Source organism: Leucoraja erinacea, chromosome 10, assembly GCF_028641065.1.
Source record: "Leucoraja erinacea ecotype New England chromosome 10, Leri_hhj_1, whole genome shotgun sequence".
Taxonomy (NCBI): Eukaryota; Metazoa; Chordata; class Chondrichthyes; order Rajiformes; family Rajidae; genus Leucoraja; species Leucoraja erinaceus.
The window spans coordinates 47,563,364-47,588,946 of NC_073386.1; the positions used below are offsets into that span (position 1 = coordinate 47,563,364).

The window sequence follows — 25,583 nt, forward strand, 5'->3', positions numbered from 1 at the left end:
AGTTTATTTATAAATGAAATATCCATGATTAAATGTGGCAGAGTTTTTAATGTCATATTTTTGGTGTCCAAATTAGTGTTAAAATTATGAATCTATGTCTGTCATAAAAAAAGATTTTGACTTAAAGTCTTAAAGATATCTAATTTATATCTGTTATTAATAAGGTTTCACATGATGGGTAGTTTTTTTGTTAAGAACAGTGTATGGGTGTAAAAACTGAATAATAACATTTTTCCTCAAAATCTCTCCAGTATTGTAAAAAGACACATTAAATGCATTTGGTGTGCAGTCATAGCTATACAGTAAGGAAGCAATCACTTTGTCTATACTGATCAAGTAGCCATTTGGGCTAGTTCCATTTGCCTGTTAGAGAGAACAAGTCAGTAGATGGGCTTGCAACCTTCACGTGGTCTGCCCTGTTTCTACGAATGCAATCAACTCGGCGTGCACAATCAAATAAGATCAAATAGAACAAGTTGTCCTACAACTTTAGGTTGTGCTCGCCATACACAAGATGTAGATGGGCTGTTTTCAAATAGTTTAGTTTAGATATACAGTATAGAAACAGGCCCTTCAGCCCACTGAGTCCACACTGGCACTGATTACCCATTCATACGAATTCTGTTATCCCACATTCTCATCCACTCGCAACACAATGGGGGCAGTTTAAAGAGGCCAATTAGCCTACACTCACACATGTCTTTGGTATGTATGAGGAAACAGGAGCACCCAGAGGAAACCCACATAGTTACAGTGCAAACTCCACACAGACAGTACGAAATGGCAGGTTCATATCCAGGTCTCTGGAGCTGTAAAGCAGTAGCTCTACAATGTATGGAAGAACTCGTAAAAACCCATATCCCAAAGACATGGGTTATTGGGCCATTGTAAATTGCCAATAACATGTGGATGAGTGGTTAAGGTTAAAGTGATGGGGATCATTGATGGGAGCAAGATGGGTCAGGGTAGGATTCATGTGAAAGTGGATGCTTCGTGTTCAGCATCGACTCAATGGGCTGAGGGGACTGCTGCCATGCTGTATCAGATTCTAATAATCTAATCACAAGGTTCAAGATATTAGAAAAAGTAGCAGGACTGTATAATTCTTAAGGTTTCGAAGGATGTGTCTAAAAGAGAGTGGCTGTATATGTAACCCAGCAATTGATTGAAAAAGCTCAAAGCTCACCAATTCTGGGAGCATATCAGTGGATTGGGGAGCAGTGATGGGATTACCGAGAAAGAAACTTTACGCCTATTAGCATATTATCTGTTGTGGTAAAATTCTGGAAGAAACTAGCTATTCGTTTAAAGAAGGTTAGTACAATCATAACAAGTCAACCAGGGAAATTCATCTGAAGGGTCATCTGAAGAAGTCTTTAAGAAGGGTCTCAACCCGAAAAGTCACCCATTCCTTCTCCCCAGAGATGCGGCCTGACCCGCTGAGTTACTCCAGCTTTTTGTATCTATCTAAGGGAAAATCATCTTTGACTAATGTGCTAGAGTTCAATGAGGATGTAACAAGCAGAGTTAATAGAAGAAAACCAGCATGCAGTGTTTTAGAATTTTCAGAAGGCATTTGATAAGATGCAACATGGTGCACGAGGCAAGAGCTCATAGTATTAGGTGAAGTGTGTGAATATGAGCAGATTATTATTGGTAATCATAGAGAAATCTGAGTCAGAATGAATGGAACATTTTCAGATTATAGTCATCGAGTCATAGAGCGTGGAAACAGGCCTTTCAGCCCAACTTGCCCACACCAGCCAACATGTCCCAGCTACAAGTTCCACCTGCCTGCATTTGGCCCGTATCCCCTAAACCTACCCTATCCATGCATCTGCTTAAATGTTTCTTAAACATTGCAATTGTACCTGCCTCAACTATCTCCTCTGGCAGTTTATTCCATACACCCACCTTGTGTGGAAAAAGTTACCCCTCAGGTTCCTGTCCCACCTTTCCCCCTTCACCTTAAACCTATATCCTTTGGTTCTCGATTCCCCATCTGTGGGTAAGAGACTACCGCTTGGGTAGTTTACACCCCAGCGGTGTGAACATTAACTTCTCTAACTTCAGATAGCCCTTGCTTTCTCTCTCCAACACCTCCCCCTTCCCAGTTGTTAATGTCTCCGTCTACATTCTACCTTTGTCCCACCCCCTCCCGACATCAGTCTGAAGAAGGGTCTCGATTCGAAACGTCGCCCATTCCTTTTCTCCAGAGATGCTGCCTCACCCGTTGAGTTATTCCAGCATTTTGTGTCTACCTGAGAGACTCTCTACCCGATTAATTCCTCTCATGATCTTGTACACCTCTAGAAGATCACCCCTCACTCTACGTGGCAAGAAATAAAGTGCTGTCCTTCTCAACCTCTCCCTATAGCTCAGGTCCTCGAGCCCTGGCAATATCCTCATAAATCTCTGCACCCTTTCCAGCTTTAACATTCTCCAGTACTTTCTCCAGTTTTGATTTCACATTTTTCATTAGCTCCTGAGTTAACAGTGAATGGTTCATCCTTCCCATTGAGAGCCCCCCCCCCTTTCTAATTGGGCTAAAATAGTCATTTGGGTTATGATGAATACTAGTTTTGATAAATGAATAATTCAATCTGTACTGATGTTAATCCAACAATACTTCACGTTTAGGTTTTCAATGTTTCAATATTACTGAACAATCTACCGATGATTAAATTGAACAGAATTTCACAATACAAATCACAATGCAAGTGTATGTATCTTAATTTCTTTCTAGTATTTCCCGTTCAAAGTTGCACAACTTTTAAATACAATTTAGCAGTAATTTACAGCAAGGTAGTTTCACGCTTTACATGTAACCATTAGTTTTATATATAAAGCAGATTTTATATCATGTAACTAGGATTCACCTCGCAAAGTGTGTTCTGCCTCAATAACTGCATCCAAAGGTGGGGGTTCAATAGCTTTAGCCAAGAATGGTCCAATTCCTCCCAGGCGAAGAAGTTTGATGCTCAAAGCCACTTCGTGAAGAGGTGTGCGGAATATCTCAGGAGTCATGTGAGTCTCAAGTCTGAGAGTAGACAAAGTTAGACTGTTAGTGAAACACCACCAGAACCTAATTCTATCCACAAAATCATATTTTTCCATGTTAATTTATAATTAGTTCTGAAAATGTTGTTAACCATTTCAACTCCCCTTCCCATTCTGACCTGAGCCTCCTTCATTGCCAGAGTGAGGTCACATGCAAACAGGAGAAACATCAAACAGGAGGGATGTTGGGTAGCTTACAACTCAACTGTATGAATATTGAATTATCCAGCTTTAGCTAACTACCAAACACTGCTCCTCCCCTGAGCCCCAGCTGACCTTACACGTATCGGTCAGAGGGGACGCTGCAAGACGGTTGCCCTGCCAGCAGCGTGCTAGTCATTTCTATTTTTTTTTAGTATGTCCAAGTGTGTGTTTTAATGTCTCTCAGTGTCTTGTGTGGGGGGTGGTGAGGGGGGGAGGTAAGGGGGAAACCGCTTTCGGTCGCCTCCTCCACGGAGAGGCAACTTTTTCCATGTCGCCTCCCTCGCGGCCGAACACCAAGGATTAGTGCAGCCCTTCCCGGAGTCGGGCCCAGAGCTTCAGCAGTGGGCGCAGCGTGGACTATTTCCGATCGCTGGCCCGCGGCCTACAACATCTGAAGCCACGGTCTGCGGAGCTTCCGCGGGCGCGGCGTCCGGAGCCTGGGATCCCTCTCTGGGGATCCCCGGAGAGGAAGAGCTCCGACCCACCAACCCACGGAGCTTTTAGCTGCGGGCATGGCGTCCAGAGCCTGGGATCCCTCGCTGGGGTTCCCTGGAGAAGAAGAGCTCCGACCCGCCGGCCTGCGGCCTTCAACATCTTGAAGCAGCGGACTGCGAAGCGTCTAGCCGCGGGCGCGGCGAGGACTTACGGACTTACTTACCATCGCTCGCCGGGGATCCCTGGAGAACAGCTCCGACCGCCGGCCTATGTCATCTTGAAGCCGCGGTATGGAAGCACCGATTCAGACGAGAGGGCCTGTACATCTGGCCGCCCGCAGTGATGACTGCGGAGGTTATGGCCCCGACCACGGGGGAAAAATGGAGGAGGACTGACTGTACTTGGTGCCTTCCACCACAGTGAAGAATGCTGTGGTGGATGTTTGTGTTACATTTTTATTGTGTGTTCTTTTTTGATTGTACCGCTGCTAGCAAGCTCATTTCACTGCACTTTATTGTGTGTGTGATGAATAAATTTGATTGATTGATCTCACCCCTCCTCTCCCTCTCCATCTCAGAACAATTCGCACCTCATCAACCTTTCGGCTACACAATTTCGCAACTCTCTAACTTTTTGTCTCACACCTTGTGTGTGTTCATCTCTGGCCTTTGTCCAACCAACTGCCTAGCAAACCCCCACCTTGTCTTTGTTCACGTATAACCTGCCATGCTTTGTCCTACTCCTCCACTTATCTTTGCTCCCAATACTGCAATCAGTCTGAAGAAGGGTCTCGACCCGAAACAGCAACTAGACATGCTCTCCAGCAATGCTACCTGATCCAGCATTACCTTCCTCTGCAAATTTAAACATGTTTCAACCAATTTAAAACTTGAATACAAATCTATTGAAAATCTAAGTTCAGTGACCTATAGTGCAAGGCTCACATAAATACTTCTGCTCATTTTGGATTTTAAAGGTCAATTATTTCATTCATACCTCTCAAATCGTGCCCTGCTGCAGAGATGGAAGCAGAAGCCAGGTCGGACACGACCTGCTCTACCCCGTCGCTGCTCCAAATTGGTTTTGGAAGCCCACACTGTGGCGTAGTTGGTCATATTGTTGTGAGATGTAAAAAGCTTCATTTTTTGCCTAAAAAATACATTTAAATAAAATGAATGCAGTTAACATGTGAATTACCAATTTAAACTTGTTAATGAACTTAGATTTCTGAGTATTTCTTTAGCTATGTCTAAGGCACGAGATCATATCAAAACTCTTAGAAATACAATTCAGACATGCAAAAGATGAACCATCAATTGAAGCAATGGCAAATCATCGATCAACTGTTTATAAATTCTTCACTAATTAAGGGCAAAAAAAAATTGCATGTCTATACTACACAAGAACTTTATGTTTTATTAAAAGCACAAGAGAATCACAGCAGTCAGCGCTAAATTATGGCAAGCTTATTTTCTCTTGAATTACAGGGCCGCTGAAAGAGGGATTCATGTTGAAGCTGATGTGATGGTGGCACTCTGACATTAACAATACAATACAATACAATACAGATTTATTATCATTTGAGCCCCAGTGAGACTCAAACGAAATGTTGTTTCCACAGCCATACAAACAAAGACACTGTCTTACAGACATACACATAATTAATTTCACACAAACATCCATCACAGTGAAGCCACTGTGATGGAAGGCAAGTCTTTTCTCTCCCCTGTTCTCCGTGTCTCTCCCGATGTCCAAGCCCCAGGCGGGCGATGATGAGTCCCACGGCCATTTTAGGCCGCGCGGGGCGATTTACGGCCCCGCTCCCGGTCTGAAAGTCCAAGGTTGGAACCCCCACGGGCGATGGTGAGTCCCACGGCCATGAAGCCGTGCCGGGTGATGCGTCCCGGTCCGGGTTGTTCCAACCCCGTGACACCGGCTGGAGATCGCGTTGCGGGAGCTCCGGGAAGCGGTCTCTCTCTCTCCTCCCAGACCCGAACCGAAGCTCCCGATGTCCCAGTCCACCGGACCTGCGGCTGCGTTGCTGGAGCCTCCGAGCCCCAGGAGTCGAGCCGCATGCAGCGAGTCACCGCCGCTCCCCAGCTGAGGCCGGCCATGGTGGTCCGCACTCCGCACATCCGCAGTCTCCCCGAGCCCCCGGGTCGTTCAGGCTGGAGGCCGCTCCACGGTCAGGCCCCACGACAGCCGAGACCCGACAGGGAAAAAAGTCGGGTCTCCCGGAGGAAGAGATTTAAAACAGTTTGAACATTTACACATTTAAAAATACTATTAAAAAACACCAAACACTACATTTAACTAGACAAAAAATAAAAAAAAAAGACAGACAGGCTGTAGGGGCCGCTGCAACGGGTGAGTCGCGCCGCCACACAATGTGTGAGGATACCAATCAGTTCTTAACCTATGTGGAATAGGAGGTTCAACTGTTTGAATTAATATTTCTTGACCTTTGCGTACCAAGACCATAGTATTAAATGTGCAAACTTTCACTTTCTTAAAACGTTCCCCTCTGCCCACACTTTCTTCCAAAATGTTTTCCAGAATATCCAAATAATGTTTTGCACCCTTATTTAAAAACTTTGCTTCCTATCTGGTTCAATACCTGATATATTCATCCCACCACAAATAAGGGATCATTCATTCAGGACAGATGCAAAATAAAATCACTTCACCCAGGGGGTAATGAGTCTGGATTTCTCTAGGTACCAGAACAATGGAGGCTTACTATTATGTTGAGAAATGTTAAGGAAACCATGGGGTAGAGAGTTAGTACAGGAATGTGGAACTGATGAAAAGTATCAGCCTTGAACTTATGGAATTGCAAAGCTAGCATGTGGACAAAATGCTTATTTCTGTGGTTTATTATATTTCTACGAGATATTTGGAAGGATTCATATATTTATTGTTATCTGGCCAATCTTTCATCCAAATGCAAGAACAGAGCAAATGTCCATTGACAGTTGCTATGCAGATTTTCTTTGTTATATCTTCTTTTCAAAATACATACAATATTCTAAAAAGATTCTTCTCGAAACCACTTTAGGAAAGGTTTAGAACAGGGGTCAAAAACAGGCAAATGGGACTAACTTAAGACAGTCATCTTAGCTCGAAGGGCCAGTTTGGCATGCTCTATGATTCTAGAGAGATTCTGAAACATTAAAGTTGTTGTTATACACATATGAACTCCGGCAATTAATTTTAGTCAAATATTTACAAATGTATATTTTGCTTAAAAACCCAAAAAGTAAATAATCACTTACTTGCATGAATCAATGACATAAACCACATCATTGATGGTAATACTGGTTTCTGCAATATTTGTGGCCAAAATGACCTGGTGAAGAATAATTAAAAAAGACCATTGCACATATATTTGATTTGTTTCACAGAATTCCACTGCTTAATATTTATTGCAAGGATACTGAAAAAGCTTCATCTACCTTGCAGGTTTTTTTGCCAGTACAATCTAGGAATTTGCTAGGTCCTCCGAAAATTCAGTGCTGAATATGGAAAAGCCTATTTTATATTCCTTCTATAGGTCCACAACTCACCCTTTACCCCTCATTCCACCCTCACCAGAATTCATTTTTTTTTAAATTTTATAATTGTAGTTGTACTCTAAATACAATATTATGAACTAATAATAATACAGGTGCACAACCTTTTATCCGAAGATCCAAATAACGAAAACCTCCGAATAGCGGACATTTTTTCGGTCCTTGAAGAAAGGTCCTTGAAAACGTTCATCGAGGGCGGCCCGCAGAGGTGACAGCGGAACCTCCGATCAGTCCTCGAAGAAAGGGGAACTAAATCCCCATTCGTAAAAGAGAAGGTGAGGGTATATTGCGCGGGAGGGGTAATAATTGACAATATGCTGCTGCCTGCCCGCTGAGTTAAAAAAAGTTCCCACGGTAGACTCACGATACACAGTGTATTGTGAGTCTTGCGTGGGAACTTTTTAACTCAGCAGGCAGGCAGCAGCAGATTGTCACTCCCTTCAGTTTCACCCCACCTACACCCCTCTGCTTCCCGGCCATGTGTGTGACCCCTTCCCTCCCCTCTCCAGCTCCCCGCTCATTGCACCAGCGCGGGGGCTTTGCACTGTCTTCACGTCGGCGATGCCAGAATACAGTGCCAGTCACCGGAGACGTCAGGACCAACGGGACACCGACCCCCAGGCCCACTGCAAGCACGGAGATCCCAGAGACCCACAGCCAGCAGCAGCCCAGCCCCGTTCCAACTCCAGAGGAACCTGGGTTGCGGATGACGGGGCGCAGCTCGGGGCGTCGTAGGGGCCCATCGGGAGCGGGTTCCTGTTGGTCCTGACGTCTCCGGCCACCTGCCATCCTCCGGGAACTGTACCGCCCTTGCAGGAGAGTCGGGTTGTTTGCAGTTGCAGAGGGAGGGGGCAAGGGCGGTACAGTTCCCAGTCTCAGCTCCAGTCCAGGGGGGTGGCCGGAGACGTCAGGACCAACGGGACATCGACCCCCAGGCCCACTGCAAGCACGGAGATCCCAGAGACCCACAGCCAGCAGCAACTCCAGCACAGCCCCGCTCCAACTCCAGAGGAACACGTAGGGGCGGAAGCTGATGGTGTGCAAGGTACGTCTTGTTCTTGGGGTGGCGGATGAGGGGGCGCAGCTCGGGCTGTGGGAAAACTGCCACTTGTCGCCGTAGCGGCCCATCGGGGAGCGGCGGATTCCTCTGGAGTTGGAGGGGGAGGGGGGTATTGTGCTGTTTGATCGCCCCCTGCTATCCCAGGGACAGGGAAACACAGCGGCTTTTTAGACTGGTGGGCAATCACTTCCAAAGTTCTGCCCACACAGTCAGTACACCTCTCCTACACTGCATTTCATACAAACATTTATTCTGCAAGAAAAAACTACATTGAAGACTCAAACTCGCGACCGAATAACTGCCAGGATCGAGGCGCAAACTTGCCTACATGCCTAAGGGCATGTAGCCCCGCTAGGGTGACATGAGTGTGAGAGGTGATTCAATGCTGCAGGCACATTTACACTGCATTTCATACAGACATTTATTCTGCAAGAAAAAACGACATTGAAGACTCAAACTGGAGACCGAGTAACTGCCGGGATCAAGGCGCAAACTCGCGACCTTGCAGATATGAGCCGAGCACTCTACCACTGAGCCAGCCATTAAAATCTACGCTAAAAAATTTCCATTCCGAAGGCCGACAAATTCTGAATTACGAAAAGTGTCTGGTCCCAAGGCTTTCAGATAAAAGGTTGTGCACCTGTAATAGTAAATTCACATTCGGATCTAAATTAAAAATATACTGCTGTATCTAACCTTTCTCACTCCTGGTGGTACAGGATCAAACACCCTGCGCTGTTCTTCTCTTGGAATCTGCGAATGTAATGGCAGAATTCTGTATTTGTGGCTTCCTGTTAAGTAGAAAAAGGTTTTAGTGCTTCATAAAATACTTCAATATTTTGCATTAAAAACATACTCCATCTTTAAAAAGTATTCTACAAAATGCTTCAATATGTCGGGTAACTTTCTGTAAGTATTAACATTGATTTTTGTAGTTTACATATACATTTAATAATTAACAAGTTCAAGATTCAGAAACTTATTTGGTTCTAAACTTTGTTTTACTTAGTTATCTTATATCAAAGAATTTTTAGGACAAGGATTATTTCCATATTAAGTTGCATATCAAGATGTCTTAGCTGAACACAATTCGCAACTAGATTGATATCAATCAGGATAGACATAATAGTTATTCTTAGTATTTACTGATCAAGTTTATAAAATTTCAGAAGATAAAATACAACAAAACTACTTTTATTTCACACCTTTCTATGTGTTATGAATAAATGAATATGGCTAATATCTTTTTTTAAACTATGGACAGTAGGAAAACAATAATTACTCTCAAATCACATGTCATAAAAGTTGGACTGAAGATAAAAAACATTATTCAGATCAGTAAATAAACTGGAGAAAATAGCTTGCATAAAAGTAAGATAAGCACAAACCAAAGTGTGAATTAACTTCCAGATGTCTTTGCATGGCAAAAATCAAGTTCCACCCAGGCAAGAAAATAAGAACTGCACCATCTACATTCAATGATTCAATATACTTGAGTAACGCTTCAATTAGTTCAAATGGGGTCTCCTTTTCACTCATCTGCGACAGAGCACGTTTGGTTTCTGGCCCATATTCATCACCACAAATGTTGTTGCAGTTAACCTGTAACAATGTAGACATTATTATAATTCAAAAAAATTGATTCCATTTAAATGAAAAAAAAACTACTACTTTCTTCTAACCAGTTGCTGGTTTTAATGGACAATGTGGAGATTTATATTGATAGTTTAAATATTAATGAAATTCCAGATTTGTTTATACCTCCTCATCATCACCACCACCATCCTCATCTCGGTCCTTTTTCTTCTTGTCCCTCGGAGGAGGAATAAAACGAGTCATCTGGATACCGTCTTCTAAGAAATATTCTGGAATAATCAGCAAAAGTACTTGAGGTAGAAAATTAATCAAGGCAGAAATAACACAAATCTGCCATAATTTGGAATCGAAAAAGGCAGGTCACAGAGTACAAATGGTAAAAATCTGTAGCTGAGGGTTAATACTTTAGGCTGATTTCAACACAGACAAACCCACAAATCAGACAGACGTAACAATTATACATATGCTACTAAGATGTACTGAATTGTTCAAATAATCAATACAGGGATGCATCTAAAATCCAGTCAGTCTTAACATAAAGGGTCAGCCAACTGGGATTGAATTAAGAAACAATTCTTTTACAAAAATATTTGCAAATCTTCAGACATGAAGCGTTAAAATAGATACGAATAAGTCAGTCACATTTGTTACTGTTCTCCTCGGGAGATTTTTCTCCCGAGGAGAACAGAAGATTTTTCTTAGATTGATGTTTTAGAAATCAACTCATTTTCTCACTAAGCTCTCTTTCAACTAAATTACTTTCTTTGTTAACTAAAACAATATGCACACAATGGAGAAAAACACAAAGAGCTGGAGCCATTGTGTGTGTCATGCAACATTTGTGGAGAGAATGGATAGGTGACATTGTGGGTCAGGACCCTTCTCCAGACATTGTAGTTGGAAGGAGAGCTGGTAATGGGGCACGGATGCAACAAATCCTGCCAAATAGATAGAGGTGAGAAGGTTTGAATGGCACATGGATGAAGTGACAAAGGCTAGAGATGAAAAGTAGACAAAGGGTGTTCAGATGAAGAGGAGTGAAATGTAAAGCCAGAGACAGGGATATAGGTGGAAGGGGACGTGGGGAGATGGGCAAGAGAGTGAGAAAAGAGAGCAAGATAGTGGGAGAATGGGTACACACCAAAGTAGGGAGAAGGATTTGGGACACAAGAAAGAGAGAGGGGGAAGGGGAGGGAGATGTTACTTAACACTGGAGAATTCAATGTTCATACCATTTGGGTTGGAGGCTACGCAAGAAAATTTACTTCTCAGACTTTACGTAACATGAACCATTTCCTATGCCCCAAAACCCACCCCAAACCCGCCCTGATGCGTGCCCTTTTCTCCCACACTATCGTCCCCTTTCCCCCCACTCTCTTCCACCTATAACCCTCCCGCTGGCTTTACCTTTCTCTCCTGATCTGGCATTCTTTTTTCTGGCCTTTGTCAATTACTCCACTCATCTGCCAATCAAACCCTCCTCATCTGCACTCACCTATCATTTGTCAGGCTATGTCCAACCTCACCTTTTTTTCCAGGTTTCTCCCCCTTACTACAATCATTGTGATGACCCAAAACATCACATAATCTTTCCCTTGGCAGATGCTGCCTGACCTGCACAGTTAATCCAGCACTTTGCATTTTACCAAGACCACAGCATCTGCAGTTTCTTGAGGCTCACGCACAAACAGAACGTGCATTAAAAGATGCACAAACCAAAATTGTACCTTGAACTTCGAATGTTCTTCCATGCACTTCAATTATTGGACAGTTAAAATAATACTCTCTGAACATGGTCGTGTCAATGGTGGCAGACATGAGAATAACATGGATATCAGGGTATGTTTGGACAACATCACGTAAAACCACAAGAAGAAAATCAGTCTGAAAGAAAATTATGGATAATTTTGATTTACAATATTGAACTGTTCAATACAACACAAAGATTATTTGTGAACTTCGAAAAATAATCAAAGATGTATAATTACACTGGAACTGGGTTAACAAACTCTTCAAATTCAAGGGATATTTGGCACACTCATTGAGAAATGTAAAGTAGGGAAAATCTTAAACTATGAATGCAAGTATCTACAATCAAGCCTTGGTCAAGGTTCAAGACTTTAAATTCAATCCACAGATATATCCCAAACAAGTATGCAGTGAAAATTAATTTAAGCATTTCAACATCACACCTATTTCTCATCGATTAGAAACTTACAAAATTCTTAAGGGGTTGGACAGGCTAGATGCAGGAAGATTATTCCCGATGTTTGGGAAGTCCAGAACTAGGGGTCACAGTTTAAGGATAAGAAGGAAGTCTTTTAGGACCGAGATGAGAAAATCATTTTTTACACAGAGAGTGATGAATCTGTGGAATTCTCTGCCACAGAAGGTAGTTGAGGCCAGTTCATTGGCTATATTTAAGAGGGAGTTAGATGTGGCCCTTGTGGCTAAAGGGATCAGGGGGTATGGAGAGAAGGCAGGGATGGGATACGGAGTTGGATGATCAGCCATGATCATATCGAATGGTGGTGCAGGTTCAAATGGCCTACTCCTGCACCTATTTTCTATGTTTCTATGTCTATGATTGTCCCAAAGAGAAAATTTGTTCTTTTACATTTTGTCAAAAATATCTTGTTGATGTAAAACAACAACCCACCATTACCCACATTACTGTGGTGATTGACAAATAAGTGAGGATCTCTAAATCATGATCTGGCACATACTCATTGGTAATAAATCTTTCGAAGTTCAGGGGAAAAAAATCATATAAACATGAAACTATATTTTTCAGGCTGAGGGAAAACTTATGGATGCAAGATGGCACATAATTGATAAACATCAAGAAATGGGAAAATTGAAGCAATACTGCTAAATCACATCAACCATGCCCTTTATCACATTCACAGTTTGTAACGGCAAAGGGATAGATTCTAAAAGTAATACATGCACTACATTGCTAACTGGTGGCTTGTAAAATCAACAGAATATCTGCAACAACAAAAAAAACCCAAACATGTCGGCAAATTATATTAGCAAGAATAGTGGCAATGGGAGTACGCACTTTCCTAGTCAATAAAAAGGATGTAATTTAAGGTGCTGCAAGGTAATAAAAGAATTACTGCCTCTGGGGGAAAAAAAAGATAAAAAGAATATCACTAATAGACAGAGCCACTAACAAGACATCCCATAAAGAGTTTGTGTACTTACATTAATATCTCTTTCATGAATTTCATCCACAATTACATGACTTATGCCACGAAGGCCAGCTTCTAACTTCCTCAGTAATACACCTAAAATAATATAAAATGCATCATATTTACTAAGAACAAAGTATTACATTGATGTCTATCTTTGGGAAGACTGCAGGGTTTGGTCCTGACCCATGTGATGGTGTAATTTTACTTAACTGCACACTGCTCAAGATCTGTTATTATCTGTCAATGCCACCTCAGTAAAGGCTCACCACATTGAAATTTGCAAGGTATACCTATTGTGAAAAAACAGCAACTTTCAACCTAATCCTTTAGCCAGAAAGACAACAGTGATCATTTATCTTCAATGTTGGACTTTTACATTTCTTCAAGTCTTCCTTCCTGGACTGAAGATGAATTGGTTTCAGTTCACAGGTTGGGAAACAGTGCCATCCAGTTCAACTGACGGCTCTAAAATTAAACATGGATAAATTGCCAAGCATAGAAATATGCATGCCATCATTTAAAACAAGCAAGGGAGGAAATCGCACAGGCTCTAACATTTCTCAATTCGTTCTGGTTGCATATGTGGTATTGGAGGACTGGAAGACCACTCAGATGACACTGGCATTCATAAAAAAGGAAAGAGAATGACAGTTAACTTTGGAAAAGAGAGCCCAGCATCTCTGATGGACATACTATTGGAAAAGTTATGTTGGGCAGGAGCAGGCAGAGTGGCAGAGGCCTAAGTAGATCAGAAAAGTAATTTTTACAAGTTGATTGTGGATATAATGTTCAACTGAGCTCAGTGTGAGTCTCAGTAACAATTTGTACTTAAATGCAGGATCATAAAAAAAGACCAAAAACAAAAGTCTAGAGGAACTCAATGGGTCAGGCTTCATCTGTGGAGGGAATGAACAGACGACGTTTCAGGTCAGGACTATTCTTCACACATGGTCAGGACTATTCTTCACACATGGAGTAAAAAGAAAGGTGGAAAAGAGGCATTGGGGTGGGGTAAATCCTGTCAAGTGATAGGTGGATACAGATGAGAGGGGCAATAGGCAGATGATTGGAGTAAGTGACAAAGGCTAGGGGTGAAAAAAAAGAGACAAAAAAAGATGGTAGGAAAAGGTGGAGTGGAAAGGTTTTTTCTCTCTTTCCCCCCCCCTCCATCACAGTGAGGAATGTGGAGGAGTCACTGGGGTGTATGTTTAAATTAAAATGTATTTTGTGTGTCTTGTTGCTTTTTATTGGTATGACTGTATGGCAATTAAAATTCCTCGTATGTTGCAAAACATACTTGGCTAATAAAGTATGATTATGATTATTATAGACAATAGATGCAGGAGTAGGCCATTCGGTCCTTCGAGCCAGCACCGCCATTCAAAGTGATCATGGCTGATCATCCCTAATCAGTAGGTATGTTGCAAAGCCTACCTGAAGCATCGCTGAAAATCTGTCCCAGCCCGTGTGCGCGATTTTGGTGCCGTTTAGAGCGGGACGGATGCTGTTCAAATCGAGGTTTTTCAGCCTAGTTAATTATTAACGAAAAATCGCTGGAAGATCCCGTAGCTGGAGCTATTTTTAGTTTTAAGGGATTTCTTTACTTGTTATAGCAGGTTAAAAATTAACCTCTAAACCCCCGACAACGGGTCGGATCTCATACAGGGGAAAACGGAAGGTAGGCTGTTTATTTTTACGTTAAAAAGGGCTTCTTAAGATCCCTTTATACAAAGTTTAATGTTGCGAGTAGCTAATTTGGGCCCCATTATATCCCGCAGTATATTTCTGGGCATTTGAGGGCACAAATCTAGCGCAATGCGAACGTTCTAAACCAGCGCGTTCACAGGATCCCACTAGAAAGCTGATTTAAATGGACTTTAATTTATAGCAATTGAACACTAAATTCCTTCCATTTGGCCTATAAATTAATGTAAATGAGATTTAAAAATTATGTTTTATTGTGAATTATTTGTGAATATTATTTGGACACTTAGGCTATTTAAAAATGTTAATCATTTATTAAGAAATGGATAGATGTTTAGATCTAGTAATTGAAGTCTGAAATTAGCTACAATTGGGTAACTAACTAATTATATACTTTAATTTCAGGTCATCCAAGTAAGATTATTTTATATTTGTTTCAGAATGCTTCAATCTATGATAACTGAAAATTTCATTCAGTTCTCTTAATTTTTAAGAAAGTTATGGGCTTTTGACTGTCCACGATCACAGCTTTTTTGTTATGTCCATAGAAAATCAATAGGGAACAAGATGCTAATTTATGAGTATGAAAATGGCCATAACTTTTTAAATACTTGAGATATGAAAGTGAATTAGGTGTCAAATTAAACTTCTTTTTATGCTTTATCTGATGGGATGAATTGCAGACTTGATCTCAAAATTGTGTAACATTGCTATAATCAGTACCCCGTTCCTGCCTTCTCCCCATATCCACTGTCTTTAAGAGCTCTATCTAGCTCTCTCTTATGATTATGAAATTAAAGCTGGAGGGTTATAGTGAGAGGATGGGGGAGGGGAGGGGAAATATGGGACAGATGGCACATGAGCATTTGGACAAGGGAAAAGGACAGGGTGGCTTAGGTAGTAGTGGGAGAAATGTGTGCGCATAGGTGTGGGAGGGGGCAGGCGGTGTTCTGGGGATGTTTTCTGTCCATTTTCTCTATAGATGTTGCGTGACCACCGAGTTCCTCCAGCAATTTGTTTTTTTGCTCAAGATTCCAGCATCTGCAGTTCCTTGAGTCATCATAGTAGACAATTGCCAGTGTTGGCAGTGAAAAATAGCAAAGGAAGAAAGTTCCAGACCACAGAAGCTATTAATGACTAGATTGTCACAAATGTTGCAAACAGAATTGAATTCAGAGAAAAATCAACCAAAGAAAAAGCAGACAACTGGTCCCAACACTTTCTCTGCCATTCAACAGCTAATCTGAGCTCCATTTTTTGTATCAGTTCCATCTTTTAATTCACCTATTTAAAAAACCTTTCAATGGCAGTTTTGGATATACTCAATAACCAAGCCTCAACAGCCTTAGTAGTTGCATCACCCTGCTGCAGACTTCTGCTGCCTCAAACGCAAGAAGAAGAGTTGAAGCACTGCCCTTGAAAGAAGAGATTTCATCTCAGCTCTTGCCTGAATAACCAATGTCTCATTTTAGTTCAGTAAGACAACAACTTGGACATTGTGGTTTGGGACAATCCAAAATAAAGCTAAATTTCAATAACATTTGCTTCCAAAATTAAAACTTTCCCACCGTGAGCCATTCTAACTTTCCCTATATATCTGCATCTTGCACAAGGCTTTCCAATCATAAAAAAGAAACATTAAAGTGACATGGTCTATAAGGACTGACCATGGTAAATTTTACTGTAAGATAACTGTCATGCAAATACCAACCTACAGTACAGAACATTATGCTGCCATGTGGCCTTGGCAATATGGATTCAAATCGAACACTGTAACCACAGCTCTTGCCGAGCTCTTCTCCTCGTTCACAACCAACACGCTCTGCAACTGACACAGCACTAATACGTCGAGGCTGGAAAAGGAAAAAAAATGTAACAGTGAAAGCGTAATGTACATAACTTCCAGTACTAAGGGCTTACCATAAATCATACCAAAACATCTTATGTGTTCTTACAGCAGGCAGTACCTAATCCACTATTGCTTACAAGTAATTTGCTTTTATAGTTGTTTAAATAATTAACTGTCACATTAAAAATAATATACCTTTGTGTAAGAAAAATATTTGTATTTATTCATTTAAATTGTGCATTACAATTGTTTTTGTGTGTTATGTGACCTACGCATAATTTCTAATCAATAGTCATAAAATTGCAAACTGGTGTTCAGTTATTGTTTATCAGTGATCCACATCAACACACACATGGTGAAATCAATCTTTATTCCATAGGCAAACAGGAGCATTCAGCCAGCTGCTCGTGTCTGGCTCCGCTGGCTTGTGTGTGAGTCTTTGTGTAGTACCGTAATGCCATGTGAAGGGTGGCATGCACATATGTGTGGTGAAGGTTATAAATGGCATGAATTAATAAGGGTTAATCTAGTTATTTGGAAACATTTTTTGAAATGGGTGAGAAAAGAGAAAAATATCTTTTTTTTGTGATTCCCAGATATTTCAAGAACCTCTAAATCTTCTAAACTGTTGGGAAACTCCATCACAGTTTCTAACTACACACAAAAAATGGACTCTGTACAAATAAACTTACTCAAACCTATATGAACTGTGGAAAATCAACTCGTATTTAAAACATTATGAGTAGTACAAATTGATCCCAAGGCACTTTGCAGGAATATTATCAACCAAAAGAACAGATGCTGAATCAAGAAAATTGATTTTAATGATTGTTAAAAGTGATCGTTAAAAGGAGAGGTTTAGGATTTAATTTCAGACATCAGGGCTTTGGGAGTTGAAGGTGCAGCGCTCAATGTTGGAGCAATTAAATTTGAGCATGTTCAAAAGGCCAAAACCAAAGGAAGGTGGACGTCTTGAAGAGTAATAAGGTTTAAGAATGTTTAAGAAATAGGAACGGGCAGGAAAGCAAATAATTTGACGAGGAAAATAATTTAAAAATCTAATGTGCTGCTAAGCTAGGAAGCAGTGTGGGTAAATACAAATGTGATGATTTGACTCGTGCCTGGGGGAACGATAGTATACTGGTAGTAGTTTAGAATGGCTTCATATTTAGTAAATAAAGAAACACTAGCGAACAATCTATTAGAATTGTCAGGTCTAGAGGCAGCATGGAGGCGATTTTTAGCAGCAGTCAAGCTGAGACGGGATAGAAAGAAGCATCGTTAAGATTGTGATGACATGGGTACAAAATCCAAATCTCAGTCCAGGATTATGAACAATCTGGTTCAGTTTCCGCAAGTATTTCTCACGCACCTGTGTGACTACAATGTTACATTCGGAACCTTTCCCTTTCTTGATATAATCATCCAGAATGTATTGAGGAACCTGAGTAGTTTTACCACATCCCGTTTGCCCTCGAATAATGATTACTGAACTACAATTGACTGCTTCAAGAATTGCGTCTTCAAAATTTTTGACCGGCAGTTGCTTTCTTTCACTCATTATCTGTGGAAGACACAAAATCCAACTGTCATGTTGAAAACTATTGCACGTTTAAAAATAATTAATTAGTGGGTTCAATACATCTAAATTATTCCAAATTTCTAGTGTTACAAATAAAAATAACATATCAATTTGGAAATATGAAAACAAGGTAAAATATTCACAGGTAGACAAAAATGCTAGAGAAACTCAGCGTGTGAAGTTTCTCCAGCATTTTTGTCTACCTTCGATTTTCCAGTATCTGCAGTTCCTTCTTAAATAAAATATTCACAACTAGCTACATAAAGAAGCACTAAGATTGATAAAAGTGTAGTAAACAAAAAGCTAGAATTTGAGGAGCAATTTAAAAGGAGAAAGAGACATTAGAGCTTTACTTTAAGTCCCAAGTGACACAATGATTAAATTCAGGATGCGCAAAGATTGCAGAAAACAAAGATGTTGCCAGATTGTGAAGTCAGGGGAGTTTTCAGAGTAAATGGGAGGTATGTAGCCTCAATGAGATTTATACTCAAAAACAGAGCCATTGGTAAATCGGTCCAATCCCTCATAAGATTTTGTTTACCTCAGAGAATACTCATTTCTCTCAATTTTAACATGAATCGGTGCATCTAATTCAATATCTCCTCACAGGGTAATCCTCACCCCACAATAAGCGAGTTCGGTATTACGACTGGGCATGGCCAGGTCATAGATCACTCGCGATAAACATTCTCGGCAGCTGTGCTGCTGCATGAATACAGACCCGCGTTTCATCCGTAGTCAGGATCGAACCCGGGTCTCCAGCGCTGCAAGCGTTGTTGAATTGTTACTGGACCATCCCCGTCCCCTCCCGAGTGTCCAATCCCTGTCCGGGTTGACCCTGGATTGACGGGAGTGGCGACCCAGACTTACAGCAGACCTGCCAAGTTTTGTCAGAGCATTTCAGTATTCAAGTACCTGAAAATTAGTATTTTGCTGAGGAAATCAGTATTTTCACGCAGTGCCATTTTGCTGAAAAAAGTGTCATTTTTTATGTGCGGTCATACCCATGGAAGAGTACAAGAATGCATAATTTTGCTACCAATTGACATGTCTTCTACGTACCTTACTTGACAGTGCATTCATTACCATCTCTTTGTATATTGCTGTCTGAACAGCTGCTTCCTGCTTTTAGCACCAGATGCTGATGTAGAAGCCATTTTGGAAGCCTCCCTCTCCCTCCCTTGCTCTCTCTCCCTCCTTCCTCTCTTTCCCTCTCTCTCCCAATCATCCTCCCTCTCTTCCTCCCCCTGCCTCTTTCCCTCCTACCCTCCCTCTCCCCATCCTTTTTTTCTCCCTCCCTCCCACTCCCTCTCTCCTTCTTCCTCTCTCCCTCCTTCTCCCTCTCTCCCCCCGCTAACAGTCTGTGGCCATAGCGCTGTGTGAAAAGCCCATAGCGTTATTTGTAAAGGCAATAGCGCTCCAGCTGGGAGTGCTATTTTTAGAATCCATAGCGTTTAAAATTCCAACGTGTTAAACTGACAGCGCTGTTTAAACCTGGAGCGGGACAGGCAGATCAAAGCTCACAAAAATAACTATCCAGATCTTGAAATTTAAAATACTAATAGATTTAATCTGCTATAATTTTTAAAGATACAGTATGACTTTTTATATCCATGCAATTTTAAGCAGCAAGATGAAACAGGAAGTCGGGCTGATTTTTAAAAAATCCATATTTTACAAAGCAAATCCGTACATCCGTATTCTGATCACATTTCCGTACAAAATACGGAAAATCCGTAAAACTTGACAGCTCTGTTACAGCCAGCGCGGAGAAGAAGTGCTAACTCCAGCTCACTCTGGGTTAACCCTGTCCTGCCGAGTTAACCAACAGCCCTGGACTGACAGGACACTGGCCCGTTGCAGTGGGGGCCCAGGCTTACAACCAGCTCGGAGAAGCGCTAACTCCAGCTCAAGTCTGCCTGTCCCGCCGGGATAACGGACAAGACACCGGCCCGGAGCAGTGGAGGTAGCGCTTCTTCTCCGCGCTGGCTGTAAGCCTGGGCCACCACTGCAACGGGCCAGTGTCCCGTCAGTCCAGGGCTGTCGGTTAACCCGGCGGGACAGGAAGAGTTGAGCTGGAGTTAGCACTTCTGTTCCGTGCTGGCTGTAAGCCGGGGCCACGACTGCGGTGCACCCGTTTCCCTCAGTCCAGGGTCAGCCTGGACATCTCCGGCCGCCCCTAGACAGGGGTGGGACACTCTGGAGGGGACGGGAACGGTCTAGTAACAATTCAACAGTGCTTGCAGCGCCGGAGACCTGACCACAGATGAAACTCAGTTCTGTATACCTGCAGCAGCACAGTAGCAGAGAATGCTAATCGCAAGTGACCTTTGACAAATCCCACCATTCCTTGCATTTTTCGGAATACTGAACTCGATTATTCAATCTTGTAGATTTACACTGCCACTAACTCACGTACTGGACCAATATTGTGCAAAGTGTGGTCTCACCAGTGCCCGATACAACTTTAGCAGGAATTGCTAATTTACTTTTTGGCATCTCTCCAACTGCATGTTGTACCTCTATATCTCCTTCCTGCACCTATACATACAGATGTTTACCGATTTATCACCATAAAATATATTTCCCACATCATACTACCACCTTCTTATTCATTTGACAAACCTGCCCTTGTGCTCATGCCTCACAGGCCACAGTCCCACCTAATCCTCCATCAACATCAGTATAAACTTAGATATGCAACATTTTGCCTTTTCAGTTAAATAATTTATGTAAATTGTGAACATACGAGGGTCCAATATGGATCACTTTACTGTGACACCAAATAAATGACACTGAAAAATGTCCATTAATTTCAATTCTTCTTCATTAACTGATTTCCTATTTCTGCCTCTCTGCCAGTAGATTACCCACAACCTCAGCAACCTTTGTGTTATGAAACAAACTTTTAAGTGGCTTTAAAATTCAAATATGCTACATCCGCAGAATCCACTCCATCCGCAGTTAGGTCATTTGGCCCATCAAGTCTACTCCGCTATTCAATCATGGCTGATCTATCGTTCCCTAATACTCCCTTAACCTCCCATCACTTTCACCTGTCCTCCACACCACTGTGCACCCAACTCCCCACATCAATCACTCTGCTCCTTCACCCCTTCCCCATTGTCCTCTCGAATCCCATGTATCCCCATCCCTCCCTCCAGCTTTACATTCTTCCTCTTCTTTCTATGTCTGACACCCCTTTGTTTCTTTTTAACCTCTAGACTGGTCACTATCTTCACCCATTTGCCAATCATCCCACCCCCCTCATCGTATCCACCAATCACTTGCCAGGCTTGCCCCACACCTCACTTTCCAGCTTTCTCTCCCATACTTTAATCTAGCGATTTCTCTCCCATATCTCTAAACAAACCTAAACCATAATTCTGAGAAGGGTCCCAACCTGAAAGGTCGTCTGTTGATTCCCTCCACACATGCTGCCTGACCTGCTGAGTTCCTCCAGCATTTTGTGTTTTGCTCAAGATTCAAGATGAATTATTAGGTATATTTCAATGAACCAGGTATGTCAAAAAAGGGCTAACTGAAATCAATCAACAGAAACATGTGGACAAAACTGAACAGAATTCAAATTTACTGATAATGAAGTGAAGTAAATGTGTTTGTAACCTGGGAACAGTATCAAGTACGTGGAGAAAGTAATGGATTTCCTAAAATGACACTGTTCTAACAATACTGAACCACTACTCCCTACTTAAAACTACCAGCTCAAAATGAGACAAACAATATCAGAGACAAACTCAAATTGTGAATCAAATCTAAGAGTCCTCAATTAATACAAAATATCAACATGTTATAACAGGCACAATTAAAACTGGCAGGTGATTGAATAACTGGTATTTAAAATTACTAACTGAATAATGCAAGGTGACCATTAAAAATATATAATTACATACATTTTGCAGATTGGTATCATTCTGCATCTGAAAATGTAGCTCATCCTTCAAATCCAGACTGATTTGCTCAGGCGTTGCCTATAAAAAGGATAACCAAGTTATACCAGAACATCTGGCTGTGTCTGTTAAATAACAAATGGGAAAAACATTTGCAAAGCAACCTTTCACTCATAAGATCAGATGAAATCAAAAAATCATGCAGCTGTATTGCTGAGGAAATCGTGTACCATTGACTTTTTACATGTGGGCAATGTTTTTGAGTCGCTCTTTGTTGGATTTGAGATTTGAATGAAGGATGATTACAATTAGCAGCTTGTCTTCGTAAACAATTCAATTATAGTAAAATTGATTCTCAGTGAAACAATGACAGCAAATGTTGGAAAATAGCTGGAGTGGCCAAACGATAATGGATATTTTAGAAGTGGCTTTAATTTGGGGACCCTTGATTGTACAACAATCCATCTTCACCATTTTAACAGATGATGTTGATATATTTAATTAGAACAGACTTTGATTTCATGATAACAATTTCAAGTTTACAAATCAAAATAATAAAAACCATCTGATGAAATGCTTCAAACCTGAATTTTCGAACCTAGTGTGAAACTGGCATCTGTACTGAAATGGGGATTGAGTAGTCAGTATTTCTAAAATGGATTTAAATGTTGTTACATTTACATTACACTGCCCTCTTCGATATAATCTGTACCAAGAATGCCATATTTGATTGGAATATTCAAGCTACATATTGAGGCCTCTGCCTCCATAATTAAACCCCTAGGCTTGTGATTGAACACCTCAATTAAAGATGTCTGTCAGTTAGAGCACGAAATTACACCTCAACCTACAAGATCGTGATATCCATTGTTGTACACCTCAAGCAAAAGATAACATATAATGAAGAACTTCTTTAGAAATTATGGATTTATACAGAGCATGTATTGAACTTACATATGCAAGAGGTCCTTCATCTATGTTGCTGCTGGTCCAAGGATTCCAGTTCACTTGAGGAGGTGACCATGGTACAACTCCTGCAAAGCTCTGTCGCATAGATGGTTCAAAATGGGCAAGCTTTCCAATCGTCAGTGAAACTGGACTCTCTGGGTCTTCGGGCTACGAAATAAAATAATTGCAAATTAATAATGACAATTAGCCTGTGAACACACCAATAAACAAATTAATCATGTGAACTATCAAAATTATTGCTTTGGGACAATTCCTCTATGCCAGCTTCTCTTGTGGGAAATACCTCTGTAAAAGATGAGGAAGTAAAATCATCAAATCTCTTAAATCTTTAAGAAAGAACTGCAAATGCTGGAAAAATCAAAGGTAGACAAAAATACTGGAGAAACTCAGCGGGTGAGGCAGCATCTATGGAGCGAAGGAATAAGTGACGTCTCAGGTCGAGTCCCTTCTTCAGACTAATGTGGGGGTGGGGGGGCGGGAAGAACAAAGGAAGAGGCGAATACAGTAGGCTGTGGGAGAGCTGGGATGGGAAGGGAGAAAGCAAGGACGACCAGAAATCAATGTTCATACCGCTGGAGTGTAAATTGCCCAAGCAAAATATGAGGTGCTGCTCCTTCAATTTGCGGTGGGACTCACTCTGGCCATGGAGGAAGTCCAGGACAGAAAGGTCAGATTCGGAATGGGAGGGGACTTGAAGTGCTGACCCACTGGGAGATCAGGTTGGTTAATGCGAACTGAGTGAAGGTGTTGGGCGAAGCGATCGCCAAGCCTGCGCTTGGTCTCACCGATGTAGAGCAGTTGACACCTAGAACAGTGAAATCTCTTAAATCTGTCTCTAGACATAAAGTCTCTAAACGTCAATTACTTTAAAAAAATCACCACCGCTTGAAGCATTCCAAGCACTTCCGTGATGACCGAGAACCTGAACACACACTTGATTTTGAGTATAATGCAGATAACAGAGGGAATTACAGAGAAGAAAGCTGAGCAATTCATGTGAAACATAATTTAAAATTCTATAAATGATTCACCCTAAATTGACAATCGGCTTCTGAGGTGAAAGTTATGCTCCGTCATTTTCAGTCCTTTCCTTCTTTACTCCTTTCATACATTTGCAAATTCTATCAAAAAATCTATACCTAGACGTCCAACAGTAGCTTTACTAAGAGCAGTCCAGTACAGTCTCATTCAAGTATTCCCATCTCTTCGTGTGGTTCTACTGATCACTCATCAATGATCTGATTATCGACAGGAACATTGTATTAAGTGTGAAAAATCAGTACACTATCCAAATATGTGGCATCACTGCATTAAATACCATCAAAAATGGTAAACTTGATATCACAACACAGAAAACCATGATGTAACATTTTAATCTAATTTTTAATCAAATCAAAACCAATTGGAATAGATTCTCAAGATGTTTTCTTACTCAATTACATATACTTACTGGTGGGGCCAACTGCAATCCCAGTTCATTGATAACAGATTCAAGCTGGCGTTCCAACTCCCCGGCAATATTCACCTCATATGGTTCCACCTGAAGAACAAACAATACTAACATTTAAATCTGTTTGCCCGTGATTATGGTATCATAAACAATTACACTTTAATGCAAAACAAAGGTTACATGCTGGAGTTAGATAAAAAGCAAAGTATGGCACAAAACCATTCTTGAAGTAGTTGACGTTACTGTGCATTTTGCAAGAACTTTAATGTTGCATGGAGCTAGAACCCAAGTGATCCTGGTCGGGCATTAACTGCTGCATTTTTCAACGTAACATCCATAAATAATTATTTTGTGAGTCATTAAGTTACATACTTTTTCAGTCTCTTTCTTTTTTGTATGTCCAGTGAAAGCTTCAAACACTCCTAGATGGTAGAGCTGTCGGACCAATGACAGTGCACATGATTGTGCGGCCAGCTTCTTGTTTGAACCATGTTCACGGGCTGTGATTTCTTGAGGGAGAGAATGATAGAAAGTTCAAATTCATACGTCAGCATGGCTTGCTTATTTATTGATCAGCATTTTTATTTTTTCAGACTTTCCAATCTGCTAACTCAATAAAAGACAGATAAAAATCAGGTCAGGCAATAAGATGCTCAGATTATCATTTGCAAAGTTACACTATCACTGTTTTTTGATATTTTACCATTTCAGATATACTCGAGTACTAATCCTCAAATGTTTTTTTTTAGAATTTGGTGATGACAATCAAAAAGAGCTCTTAAATTAAACAGGAACTTACTTTTCAACCACCGAAAAATAATGTAACATTAATTTTCATGGCAGTTGCCTTCTGAAATATTGCTAATATTTCCAAATATTCCATATAATTCCAAACCAATTCACTTTAAATTGTGACCGACACCTTGCTTTACAAAATCACAATCAATAATCAAAATTATTCAGCTGACTAAATTCAATACCAATTTCAGTT

At 41.1% G+C, this 25,583-nt stretch overlaps 1 protein-coding gene across 2 annotated transcripts in view; it reads right to left on the reverse strand.

Moving 5' to 3' along the window:
- The window catches only part of dhx9 (DEAH (Asp-Glu-Ala-His) box helicase 9), a 64,491-nt gene that overhangs the window by 12,911 nt on the left and 25,997 nt on the right, over window positions 1–25,583 (reverse strand). For both annotated transcript variants that reach the window (XM_055642148.1, XM_055642149.1), the window contains 14 exons: window positions 24,965–25,101; window positions 24,593–24,682; window positions 23,128–23,289; window positions 22,177–22,254; window positions 18,053–18,244; window positions 16,543–16,684; window positions 13,138–13,220; window positions 11,655–11,811; window positions 10,093–10,196; window positions 9,720–9,933; window positions 9,028–9,122; window positions 6,975–7,048; window positions 4,696–4,848; window positions 2,880–3,040 (listed from right to left, as the gene is read on the reverse strand). In XM_055642148.1, the coding sequence (XP_055498123.1) occupies window positions 2,880–3,040; window positions 4,696–4,848; window positions 6,975–7,048; window positions 9,028–9,122; window positions 9,720–9,933; window positions 10,093–10,196; window positions 11,655–11,811; window positions 13,138–13,220; window positions 16,543–16,684; window positions 18,053–18,244; window positions 22,177–22,254; window positions 23,128–23,289; window positions 24,593–24,682; window positions 24,965–25,101 (1,842 nt within the window). The remainder of the gene's footprint in view (window positions 1–2,879; window positions 3,041–4,695; window positions 4,849–6,974; window positions 7,049–9,027; window positions 9,123–9,719; window positions 9,934–10,092; window positions 10,197–11,654; window positions 11,812–13,137; window positions 13,221–16,542; window positions 16,685–18,052; window positions 18,245–22,176; window positions 22,255–23,127; window positions 23,290–24,592; window positions 24,683–24,964; window positions 25,102–25,583) is intronic.